Source organism: Polyodon spathula, chromosome 16 (assembly GCF_017654505.1).
Source record: "Polyodon spathula isolate WHYD16114869_AA chromosome 16, ASM1765450v1, whole genome shotgun sequence".
Taxonomy (NCBI): domain Eukaryota; kingdom Metazoa; phylum Chordata; class Actinopteri; order Acipenseriformes; family Polyodontidae; genus Polyodon; species Polyodon spathula.
Window position 1 is genome coordinate 5,371,907 of NC_054549.1, and position 13,241 is coordinate 5,385,147.

The following is a 13,241-nucleotide window of genomic DNA, read 5'->3' on the forward strand; positions in this document are numbered from 1 at the left end:
ATTATTATTATTATTATTATTATTATTGTGATGAATACAAACCTAGCGCTATTTCCAAAGCTAGAAGTTATTGACCTTGATCCAGTAACAGTCAATTTAATATCAATAACAACAACACAATAAAGTTTTCATTTTGGCTCTGATTTAGCCCACACAGCAGAAGTCACGAGTTGATACGACCTGCATTGTGTTTACGGCTATGATTAATTATTTACTTACTGCATATACGTTCTATTAGATGTGTTTTGTTTTGTTTTGTAATGGTACGTAAGGTCTGCCTGTGTAGGTTTCATACACGCAGACTGAGAAGTTTCCAGATGTGAAATCAATGTGCCGGAACAGAAAAGGGGTGGGGAATTGTAGCAGCAGGCTGATAAGGGCTCCTTGTAACCTAGCAACCAGCCAGGCCTGCCATTACAGAGGGGAACTGCTTCAGCTGTGAGCGATCTGCTCGAATGTCTCAACTTCACTTCCTTCGGAAAAAGGTAAGGCGTCGTTTGTTTTTGTAGATTAAAAATAGTATTTACAGATGGGGCATTTCGTGTTTTCCAGACGCGTGTACGAAACTTGAAAAGCACCTCAGATAGGAACGCCTTAAAGTTTGCTAAAATAGCCTCGTGATTTATAAGTTAATCTTGAGGGCGGTGTTTATTTCAGTGTCGCGTACTAACTACCTGCATATAAACAAAGCACGACGACGACGGCATTTGTTTAATTAGGAAAGATAGGCTACTACCATTTTAGTCATCCAGAATTCTAATTTAAATTCTGTTCCTACTAGGGTTCGTTCTCCCGGCAATGGCGGTGCAATGCATCTTAATCTTGGCAGGACTTGCGTTTCAATTTCTCTGTCAAACTCCTACAATTCTGGTAAGGCGCTTCACAGTATGTCTCCCATATTCTTTGTAAGGATGTCTGTTTTGTACAGTAAGCCACAACCCCCCCCCCCCGTCCCTCCCGTTTAAAACCCCGCCTTCGGATTTGTACAGGATACAAATAGGGGGATTACCAGTCCAGACAATCTCAACCTGTTATATACCCTAATATGCAATGTTATACACAAACTGTCAATCAAGCAGTTGCATGCATCTTAAGTCATAACATGTATCATATGATACACTGTATTCTACTCAGGCACATGATTTAAATACACTATGTAACACAATTTTTGTTCCTGGGTAGTAAGTGTTATTTCCTAATTGCTTATGCCTCAAAAGTATAGAAAATGGCTATTATTCCCCACAGACTTTGCTTTTGTGACCAGGACAGTGATATTTCGAAATATCACTATTTCCAATGGGAAAACGGGCAAATGTGTGTCCTTTCGTTCACATAAAGTCAGAAAAAAACAACATATGAATCCAAATTAACATGTATTTATACTAAAGTAATACAAAAATGACTACAAAAGATTTAGAAGCGAGTAGTTTTTTGAGATTTACGATTATACTGTATTTACACAAAAGCAAAGTTTGTGGGGAATAATAGCCAGTTTCTATACTTTTGAGGCATAAGCAATTAGGAAATAACACTTACTACCCAGGAACAAAAAAAAAAAAAAAATTGTTACACGGTGATATTAGACATAGTGTGTTATATGGTTAATACATTGTATTTTAAGATTTTAATCCTGAGAGAGGATTTTATTCTGTCTAAGAATCTTAAATTTTGTAAGTAGCAGTGCAAACTGTGTGTGTGTGTGTGTGTGTGTGTGTGTGTGTGTAATATATAAATAAATGTAAATGACTCACAGGATTTTTAATACAAAACCAATGCAGCAGAATAATCCCTTTTGGAGGGTTTAAATCATTGGAGAAGCCACATGGAGGTGGTGGGGTAGGGACAGCAGCAAAGGTCAAGTACGGTAACTCGGCACAGGGATAATTAGGGCCACTACAAATTGTGACTAGACAGTTGAAACAATACAAACGTGTACTACTGTATAGCTGTTGCATATGGCAGCTATGAAGTAAACATTGAAATGCTACCTACTGTGCACAGAAAGACATGGCATATCCAATAGCAATGTCAAACACAGAAACATTTTGAAATGCCATGTTCTAGATTATTTTCAATTCTAGTTCTAGTTATTATCATTATGCCAGCTGTCTTTTTAACCAGTTAGATTGCAGCAATGTTCAAAGTTTATTGTTGCAGGACAATATATTTTAACAATAATCTGACCTAGCTCTCTTTTAGTTTTAAAGCTTGCTAGTTCGCTGTTTTACAGTCTTCCGACTCCATCGTAAATTGCAGTGAATGGGCACATGCTTACACGTTGAGTGTTAAGAAAAATTACAAATGTTAAAACATATTTTTCATAGTTTTATTATAATGAAGCTTTTATTATTTGACTTGCCTCTAATATTAATAAAAGATGAGTTAGCTGTTAGTCCTGACTTGTCTGCCTTCGACTGTGGCTCATTTATGGCATGGGCTTGTCCAAAATGTATCTTCTTGTAGCAGAATGCCGATGAAATTCAATGGAAGAGAGATTCCACCTGTCCTTTGTCGTTACTATTAATTACCAGTAGAGGGCACTGTAATACACTCAATTATGAGTTTTAGGTTTCATGTATTTGAGCAAGTACATGTTGGTACATTCCAGGATAACATTATTTTCAACCTACCCTACTTAGTATTGTTGGTAACGCTGTACACACTTTGGTTTGTTTTAGTGAATTAATCATCTTTATGAATACCCTTTTAAGATATTTTTATGTCTACTTTTTTTTTTTTTTTGGATTCAATGCATTTTAAGATACATTTTGTTACAAAGGGATAATTATTGCAATTTAATCAGGTAGTGGAAAGCTGAATCTTATAAAACTATGATGTTTTGTTAATCTGCTACAGTTGCCTCATTGTGCTTCACTGTCTCTGTCTGTGTATGTGAATATTACTGTTTTTTTTTTTGTTGATAAGGTTATGTTTCAGATGCTAGTCATTCATCATCTCCTATCTCTTTGTCAGTAGCAACAGGTATATTCTGGCTTGACAGTTTCAGATTTTCTTACTTCAACATTGTGATTTTGTGTTTTTGATTTAGTTTTTTCGATTTAACCCACACATCGCAAACTTGTTGATTTATCATTTTACTTGGATAAAAGTGGTTGATTTGCATTGCTGTTTTTTTTTTTTTTTTTTGCAATCCTTCCAAGTTTCAGTTAGTCTTAATGGTTGTGGTAACTTTCAGGATTGGTGTCCGTTCCTGTTTTTTCAAGCCCCATTCCTTTTTAAAATGAATTCCAATTCCAATTCCCTTGTAATCAAGTCCAACATATAATTGATTGTTAGCAATTTGTGAGTCAAGGTACCTTAACACTTTGAAACGATATTCTGAGCATTTTTTTATTTCAAGCATTGCCAGTGCTACTAACTACTGGTCAGATTAGCCTATTTTTTTTAGTGACATTTCACAGCTCTGCTTTAATGATCTGATTGCCAGCTGATTTGTACTTGCATGACCTGTTAGAAATGTTCATTTTTCATAGCCTCACGGTACCCTGTTTAGCCTAAAGGTTCTAAACAACAACCCAGAACAGAATTCCACTGTGTTTTGCTATAATGAACCTGCATGTTTTAGTGAAGCACGGCAGTTATCAAAAGTCCCCCTTTGTATTTGTTGCAGTTGCTGGGGATAGAAAACAGTTTTCTTACTGTTTTTGGTTGGTTCATTTTACACACAAGCACCGGTGTATTTGTGAAACGCTCAGTTGCTCTGCCCACCCAGTGTTTCTTTATTTCAGGGTGCCTCTTTGTTTCATGATGACTGCTGCATGGATGAACTGGATGTGAATGGAACCTGTCCAGTTAACACTCCGTGCAGACCAGGTAGATAAGAGTAGAAACTCTTGAAACACTGTGAATACAGCAACAGCATAACCTTGGGTGAAGAAAAGCACACACACGTGTGTTCAAATGTATGTAGCGTTTTATGTGTTTGCATAACGCATTGTTGTCAACGATGTTTAGGGTGGAATTGCTAAAGGATGTTTTGTGGGTATTTATTTCTTCTAGTATTAGGTGTATTCTTATATCTTGGACGAGATGGGAGTAGTGGGAATTTCCGTCACTCAGGCTTCTGGGAATAATGCTCTTGACTAAGCTTGCTGCTGATTTTAATTGGGTTCAGTATGCACCAGCTGGGAACTTTTTAATGTTGCAACAGCAGGGGTGTGTTTGGGAGGTATGTCCTCTTTGTCAGGAAGCTCATAATAATCATAATAATAGTAATAACTTTCAGAAGCATTTCAATTGAAACAGGTTGAATCTGGTTTAAAACGCCTTTTTCAAAGCAATTTGGTTTGCTGGGAATGAGGAGTGTGAGACTCCAAAAGTGTCATCTGTCCTGTAGGTTAACTCTTTCAGTTGGATGTATAATAGTGTTGAAAGTTAACAAACAGCATGTATATAAGGCAAATCAACTAAGGATTATATTACATTTTAATTTTCACAACAATAACCAATTAATGTCACATTCCCAACATTTGGAAGCTTCAGTTGGAAGTTTTAAGTACAGTATCTCCATGAGATCCATAGGATAACAAATTGTAAATTAACATTTAAATCATGCTAATGAACTTTTTTTTTTTTTAATCTTTTAAGCATTATGTAACTTTAGTGTTTGTTTTAACAGAAGACTAGTGTTAAACTGAACAATTGTTTAATTTGTAATTGTTTCTGTACTTGCTTAGTTCTCTAGGGGCTGGTTTTTAGGGATACGCTCCTAATAGTATTATTTTTTTGTTTCTTATCAGGTTGTTATCGGCATCACTTTGAGAATGGCACCACATGCCTCCAGTGCAAGTCTTTAATACTGCTGTATAATGTGACAGAATGCAGCAACAGTAAGTAACCTTTCCTTTGTGTGATGCACAAACTTGTATCTGCAATTCGATACGTTCTCACTTTTGGTCTTGCACTTCTATGTTGGATTTTTATTTTTTATTTACTTAAACTTTAAAATTGGATACTTAGTGCTTACTAAGTCTATTAAAATCAGTTTTCTTGACATTATTGCTGTTGTCTTGTGGCCAATTTTCTGTTTCTTTTTTATGTTTTATTTATTTTTTGCATGACTTCAGAATATGCAGATATTTCACAACAGTAAAGATAATCTGCTCAATCCTGATACCTTTGGGTTGTGGTTTATGTTAGACCATTGGAGTGGGTTTTGAATTACAGGACATGAATTCATAATATGCCACGAATCCACAGCAGCTTTTCATTTGTAAAGTTGACTGAAATATCTGTAAAAAAAATAATTACTGATTCTGCTTTACTTTAATCTCTGGCTTCCCCAAAGGGGAAGTCTGTTTGTGACATGGTCCATGGATTTACTTATCGAAGGGTATTTACAGTGCCGTGCCTCCCTTGAGGTGTGAAGTCGGCAGCAAAATAATTAGATCAAAGCTAATTAAACTGGGGGAACTCTGAATTAAAATTACAGAAATTGATTACTTTTATAACAGTCCTAGAAAGAATCTCTTCTGATATATTGATATGTTTTGCATCTTGTTAATTGTAAAACTGTTAATGCATGTTATCCTATTTCCCCACCAACAGTGAACTCCAATGAAACCTATTTGTGGACAAATACAAGCACTGCCGCAGCACCACCTCAACCCACAATTGGTAAGATAGCACAGTTCAATACATGTTTACTAGTCCATCTGATATTAATGTTGTTTATGAAGTGTGTGTTTAAGTTCTAATAATCTCAGGGTATACACTCTGCATGCAAACTTTCCTTTGTCTATTCTGTAGCTTATTTGATTAATTCTAGTTTAATGTATCACTCTTAACATGCCATGACCCAACAGAGAATATTGTATTTACCTGCCCTGTTAGGACAATGACATCATGGCTTTTTTTTTTGTGTGGCAGGTGGACCAGCAGTAGCAGCCTCTCTTCTCTTAGGAACGCTGTTTATAAGTTTGTTTCTAATCCTATCGGTGGCTTCCTTTTTCTACCTCAAACGATCCAGCAAACTTCCGGATGTTTTCTACAGACGAAACAAAGGTACAACCCTTATTCTTCACTATATAATCCAAAGGCGGAGTAAGTGTGTGCTAGGCAGATTCTTTGCCCTGTTGGATTTCATTTTAATACAGTAGGGGGAGTGTAATAAATTCCTATGGCGAGGAGTATGCTTGTTATTGTACAGAGCAATGACCCAATACACTGACCCAACAGTCCTGTTTTAAAGTAAAACAATTCAGATATACTGGGAATTTTACTGCATACACTGTAATTTTGTATCAGTAATAATCATAAAGTAGGTACTACCTCTAAAGTGTCCACCTTCATACAAGAATCTGTTATTTTTTTAAGCAAAAATAATTGCTCATACCGTGTTTGATTTTTCTAATGCTTGTGGATATAATTTATTGCAAAACAATAATGTATTAGGAAGCCAATGTAAACTGTACAAAATGCATTCTTATATTTAGCCCTCAAGTATGAAATTCACATTGACATTAGAGATGGACCTGATGTTGCACTCTGTACTTTATAACAAAGTGTTTTTTAAATACTCCAAGGTACACAGTTTTATATATAAAAAAAAAAAAAAAAAAAAAAAAAGACAGGCAGTGTTTTATTGCTGTATTTCCATCTCATGGCTCTAATAGGGATTAGTTTTTATTTCTCTGTCAGATTGCCTCATGGGTTTAAACAGCTTTCTAATACACTGCCTGTCCTTCATTATTCTCTGATTTACTCTGGTAAGTACTGTAATGTCAATGGCAGCTGTTTCTAATGCTGAAACCAATCTACAGTGTTTACAATAAAAACACAAATACTGTGCATTTAGGATTGTTTTTATGTAAATGAAACTCTCTCTCCTGTGTTTAACAGTTTCTTGCCATACAGTAGTTTATATTGATGTGTTACTGAAGTTGTACCTTATGATGCTTTTCATTTTTCCTTTTTGTTTTAGCATCTATATTGCAACCCAGTGAAACAGTAAGTTGTATTTTTTTCAAACATCTGTATTTGTGTGTGTATATAAATCCTGGTTCTATTAAAAACAGTGTCTTTCCCATCGATTGAGTTGTCATACTTTCACTTTAGCTTTTGAATAGTTTAAGAACTACTCATCCAGTTGAGTTGAAATTTGATATGGGCATTCCTTAGAACCAATTTTCTTCACCGTATGCTACTTTTCTAGGTAACTTATTAGTTTGTCTAATAAAAGCACTGCTAAAAATTGCTCACCCAAATTTGATAGAACTTTGCAATTGGTACAATAATTTATTCCACATACTGTGAATTTAGGTTAATGTGTGTGATTTGAGATAATCTGACAAACCTTATGTTGTTTCAGGCAGTGATGATTCCTACCCCAACATCATCAGGTATGATATCAGTATTAGTTACAGTAATAAAATCTGCTTTTTTAGTAAAAGCGTTATTCTATCCAGCTCTAAAATTAATACAGACGAGCTACAATTTATTTTTTTTTTGGTTGCAAATTATAAGTCATAGTAATCATTAACAAATGTTGTTAGACTTGGAGATGCTTAGATTTCCCAGAGTAAAAATAGCATTTCACCTTTAACAAAACCAACTCTAATCATGTTTATTATCAGCACCTTTGTCATTGATGTTATTAGAAAAAAAAAGTTTCCTCCTGCACAGGAACAGAGTCTTTATTGTCCCGAAGTTTTTGCAAGCAGACCTTTTACCTGTGCAGTAGCCAAACTGAAAGCGCCAAGAAAGATAATATACATATGATCAGCATCCATGTGAGGCCCGTGATTCATTTCTAATGGTGTTCGGAGGATAACCAGTCCTTGTTTCTTTCTTGGTACCATTCCAAGGAAATGTCAACCTGATTCAGACTCTTCAGGTTGTTCTTCTGCATGTTTTTGCATTGTAATGTAAAGTAGTCATTGATTGTTTGTGATTTTCAGCAGTTGCTGAACACAATCTTAGCCCTTCGGAAATGCACCGAACGACATTTTATTTATTCTGTTTTATACATTTTTGAAAATATAAAAATACATTAATTCAGCAGTTGATTTGGAACTTTTACCTTTTTTTTTTGTACTAATGAGCACTTGGATGCTAACGGTGTGTTAAATTTAAAATCACTCTGTGTCATCTTTAAAACTGTTTGAGCATATTGTAGATTTGTACAAAGAAAGAAAAGGTTTTGTATTATTGTATCAAAAAAAAAAAAAACAAGAGAGTATTACAATAATACTAATAAACCAACTTCAAATTTGTTAAATTGCATTGTTTTTAAATGTTAAAGAACTTTTAATAAATGCCAAAAGTAGCTGTGGATTCTGCAGACCTGTATGTAGCATCAGTCAACCTGTTTTCATGCGTATTCCCCCTGATCTTCAAGATAAGGCTTTTTAATGTATGCCTGTGGTATTTTATAACTGCTAACTTCAATGCCATTGACACAGATAACAATATAGTGCTTGAGAGCTAATAGAAAAATATGGAAAATGTGTAATTAATTGCTTTTTAAATGCATTTACCCATTTTATATATTTTTTTAACGGGATAGCAATATGCAGAAAGACTAATACTGAACTTCTAAAATAAAGATTAAAACTGTTTCAGGGCAACAGGGATCCTCGGGACCATGTACACCACAGTTTCACACCATGTACTGTACAGTACAATATATTCTAGTGTAATAAAAATGCATGTCAGTTTTTTCAGGTGCTATTACTATGATGAAGTGCAGAAATACAGTACTAAAAGACTTTGAATTTGTAATTTAATTTACTAAGTTTCTTTTAGTATTTCTACAGTTTGCACTGTTGCATTAAATGTGGATGGTAGGACCCAATTCTGCTTTTGTTAATACATTTAATATCAGTCATGTGGTTAGGTATAGAAGCATGGAAAGCTGTTAAAGAATTTGATACTGCTGTCAAGAGTGATTTCAACCCCACCCCTCAAAAAACAAACAAAAGCAATGTAGACATGTAAGCAAGCAGAGAAAACTCATGCAAAACTAGTCGTCTACAATATTCAGAACCAAAACAGTGGTACATGCCTATCCTAGCACTTAATTCTTTCTTGGATGTCTTGTTTGCCAATTTATTTTTAAATGGTAAGCCATGTTTGTATAGTGCAAATTTATCAGATACAGAACTGTTCATTAACACATATTGTAAGGCAGGTGTTTTTTCATTTCAGTATTTGAAAATTGAATTTTTTTTTTTTTTTTAGTACGGAAGCCAAGATATGTAAGAAGGGAAAGACCTTCAGTCATATCTACTTCAGCTACAATGTCATCAGCCACAACCACAAGAGTGAGCAATGTGTAAAGGTTTCAGCTGTAAAAACATGCGACTTAAACACAAAAAAGGATGCTCAAAGGAGTGGTTTTCTTCAGTGCATGAAGATAAAGGTTTGGACAAAGACAGAGCGTAATAGTTATTCCATCCACTTTGTGCAAAAATACTGTGGGCACCTAAGCAAGAAAAAAATAGGGAAGAGATGTTAACATGTAACAATATTTAATTGTGATTTGCAATTCACTGCTACTTACTAGTCTTACTTCCCCATTTATATTTGGCAGTGTGGATCAGGTACAAGAGAAAAGTGTATATAGCTTTTGTTTGATTATTTTAATGTCTTTAATAATGCACTCCTAGGTTTATTGAGCTGTGACAAAGCACTATTCGTCTACTTCTGTTTTCCTGACTAAAGCTCTTTTAATTTTTTTAAAATGATTTATTTATCTACATGCTGTAACTGGTAGAAACCCTTGAAGGGGAGGGTGGGTTCTTTTTTTAGAAATAAGTCACATGCCAAAGAATTCTTTTTTTATTGCCAGGAACTAAATGGACTGCCAAGAATAATTTTGAACTTGGATACACTCTCATAGATGGCTTAGTTGCTCAGGCAAATTAATTTAGTTTAGTTCATAGTTGTTGATCAAAAAGTCATATTTAAGTCCTGCAGTTGCCTGGTTATGAAATCCATGTGAGTCTCTACCACACAGTCAGTGTTTTGTTAAACGTCCAGGGCTGTAACCTTCACAAAGGACGCAATCTAGAAACTGGTTATACGTCAGTCACTACAGGACAACATCAGAGCTTAAAAAAGAAAGTTTCAACTAATGTTGGTCAAGAGTAGACTGATATTCATTCATCAATCCTACGCAGTGAAATGATGAAAATAAGACTAAGCCCTAATCTTACTACAAGAGTGGCAATCATATGAAGATGTAAAAGGTTCTAAGAGTGTTTACCTATGTGACGTACACTTGAAGAGTAAGTAGCGGGGTTCCAAAAAATATAGCTTAGTGCTGTTGTAATATTTTATTTCCTTGTCATACGCAATGTGACATGTCAATCCAATTGACTGCCTCTGTGTTAGGAAATCTAGAATGATGTATTGCCAAATGTTTATTCGAAGTAAAATTATTTTTAAAAACTTTGTGGCAGTGTGTCAAAGTGGTTTGCACTTTCTGTACTTGTGCTTCATCATGTATGTATATAATTGTTTTAAATAGTTTGCCAAAAGTGTGCCAATATTTCTGTCTTAATGTTTTTGCTTTTGTATAGCATATGGGATATAAAAGCCCTAATTTATAATTAAATATAAAGGTTGTATGAAATATTCTACATGGAAAACTAACGGCCTAACAAGAAAATACATTTGCTAGATCACAGTGGGGTCTGATTTTGATCCAAACGTTGATCGTAATAACCATCTACATCTATGGCCAAAATTCTGCAAAATGATGTTGCAAAAGTCTACCGGAAGCCATAATAGTAATACAATATTTCTTGTTAGATTGTGATATGACACTGCCATTTTTTCAATTTTTATTAGTTTTTTGTTAAGTATATGGGAAAACAACAATACGGTACGTAATTCAATATGTTAACGTAACATTATTCAGCAGGTTTCATTTTACTTTTGTGAAGGAAAATTAATCTATTCTGTAGGGTGAGGCAAAACTTTTGGTCGTAGCTGTATATTATATTTTATTTTACCCAAAAGCATCAATGCATTGATCATGTATTAATATTACTAAATACAGTAAAAATACAGTGGAGCGAGGTTTAAATCAGGTTTATTTATCTTGGGCCGGTGCTTTCAAGATCTGCCGCTGTTAAGATTTGTAAACTAGACCCCAATGTATCAGTCCAGTATGTTGTTTGATATCTAAATTTAAAATAAATAGAATTTGGATGTTTGATTCTGCATTGTGGGGATTGCTCTCTATAGTGTACAGAACAGCATACTTGTTTTAGTACTAAACTGATTCTGTGCGTGTACCTTTGTACGTACGATCAATGTAAGTGTCTTTGATGTGATCTCTTTCGAAAACTGTATTAGGAGACAATATCCTCCTTTTTGAAACGGCACTGGCACTTAGTGGTTTTGTCGATTATTCAAATTTTAAACAAATATATGCAGAGGCATTTCCTTAACCAAAACCCAAAGCGCAGATATTTCCCTGGTGGTGTTGAATTCAATGGGCTGCTGTTAGGTTTATATGATTTAATCTGAACTTGTCATGTGACCAAAGTGCTGTATTACCAGTAGCAAATTACATTTGCCTCCATGGACTATAATGAAGCCCTTTTTGGGATTTTTACGTAAACAATATTTACAGCACTGTTTTTGTGTAATAGAAGAGAGGAAAAAAAATTCCAGTGCTGTCCTTAGCAAGTCGGGGGGGGGGGGTGAGAACGGATACTGTCATTAGATATTTTGTATGCTTGGTATAAGACAGCATAAATAATATTTATATACTACAGCTGTTATACAGCAACTATATGACTTGTAATTGTGTACATAAATGTTTATATATATATATATACAGAACATGCTGCATTTATTATTTTATTTTGTACGTATTGCAAAATGTAGTTTTTGTATGTCTGTTAATAAAATGTGCACCTTTATGGATAATTATGCTTTAAAAATAAAATAATCTTCCAATTTTTTCTAATGTCTTCTCAATTTGTATCTTTTTGTGTGTGTTTTTTTTTTTTTAAACTAATTAAAGTATTTTTAATTTTACATGCAGCATAAAAGCAATGGAATGCAGAATACATTTAACAAAAAACCAAATAACATAATTCCTCATAATTTATCCTGTACGTTTTGTAATGATTTATCTGTGAATATGTAGCCACTTGGAAAGTAATATAGTCTGAAGGAAAGTTAAGCTTATGCTTATGAAAAACCTGCCTATTCTTATTATGTTTTGTAAAGCAACTTGTATAATTCCATCATTTTAGGTTGAACTTGTTATAGACAGCACATTTTACATCTTGTAAAACAAGTTTATATTAATGTAGTTGGCTGAATCCTGTTGTGAAACCGGTTTTGCCTGTATTGGGCACATTTTCCAGTAACAGTAAAAAAAAAAAAAAAAAAAAAAAGGGAGGGGGAGGGAGAATCCACAAGTAAAGCAGGGCCCCCCTCCATTCCATAAAGGTCCTGAAAGTGGGAGAGCTTCTACCTACAGCCACGCCACCTTGACAGTGTCTGATGTATTTCATTGTATTTTTTTGTGTTGCTTTTTGTAGGGAACTAGACACTGTCCCTCTACCAATTGAAATATTCATTTGTGTTGATTTGTAACGATTGTAAAGGCATTGCATTATACGTATACATGTTAACGAGGTTAAATCACAGAGTTAAACAAGCACCATCAGGTTTTTATTCGGTATTGCCTAGAATATGACTTTTAAGCCTGCTGCATCTGTGATACTGTGAATTCTCTATTTTAATAGCAGCTGGTAAGGTTAGCTATTGCTGTAAACGGACACAATTATTTGTTCTGCTTAATATTTTAAGATGAATTTAAACAAAGGTTTAGTGAGTGAATACCAGGAATCAATTTGACATGTAAATTTTAAAGTCACATTTACGGTTAGTTAAATTTGTTAGTAATTTGCATCGTTTTGATATATTTTACACGACCTTATGGCTTTTAGCTGGCATTAGTTAGATCTGTTGGTACACATTCTAGAATGTATGGAGGAAATGTTTACCTCCTGTGTCATTCGCTTTCCCACACAGTTTGGAATGAAATTCAAAATAGAAGGGTACTTTCTGACCAGCAAAGAAAGCATGGTGCATTATAATTGTTTTCGGACCAACACGGACCTAGGCTGCTCTGTTGTTGTAATATTGGAGGAAATGTATGAATAACAAGAAGTTTAACTGCCCAAGAGAGCTGTGTAAACGTTACTGAAATGCAAGAAAATGTATTTTAAAACCTCAGAGCCGTAACCTCC

General features: G+C 34.5%; 1 protein-coding gene across 3 annotated transcripts; it reads left to right on the forward strand.

Annotated features, from left to right (window-relative positions):
• Positions 1-315: 315 nt before the first annotated feature.
• LOC121329105 (uncharacterized protein C1orf159-like) lies at positions 316-11,880 on the forward strand. Of its 3 annotated transcripts, XM_041274448.1 has the most exons (9): positions 316-485; positions 782-870; positions 3,750-3,834; positions 4,761-4,850; positions 5,569-5,637; positions 5,890-6,024; positions 6,944-6,969; positions 7,331-7,361; positions 9,202-11,879. In XM_041274448.1, exons 2-9 carry the CDS (start codon positions 799-801, stop codon positions 9,297-9,299), a joined length of 606 nt encoding a protein of 201 aa, XP_041130382.1. In that variant the 5' UTR covers positions 316-485; positions 782-798; the 3' UTR covers positions 9,300-11,879. The 3 variants fall into 3 exon arrangements, with proteins under 3 accessions (XP_041130382.1, XP_041130383.1, XP_041130384.1); XM_041274449.1 differs by lacking the exon at positions 782-870 and having other exon boundaries at positions 9,202-11,880; XM_041274450.1 differs by lacking the exon at positions 3,750-3,834 and having other exon boundaries at positions 319-485.
• The last annotated feature ends 1,361 nt before the right edge of the window (positions 11,881-13,241 follow it).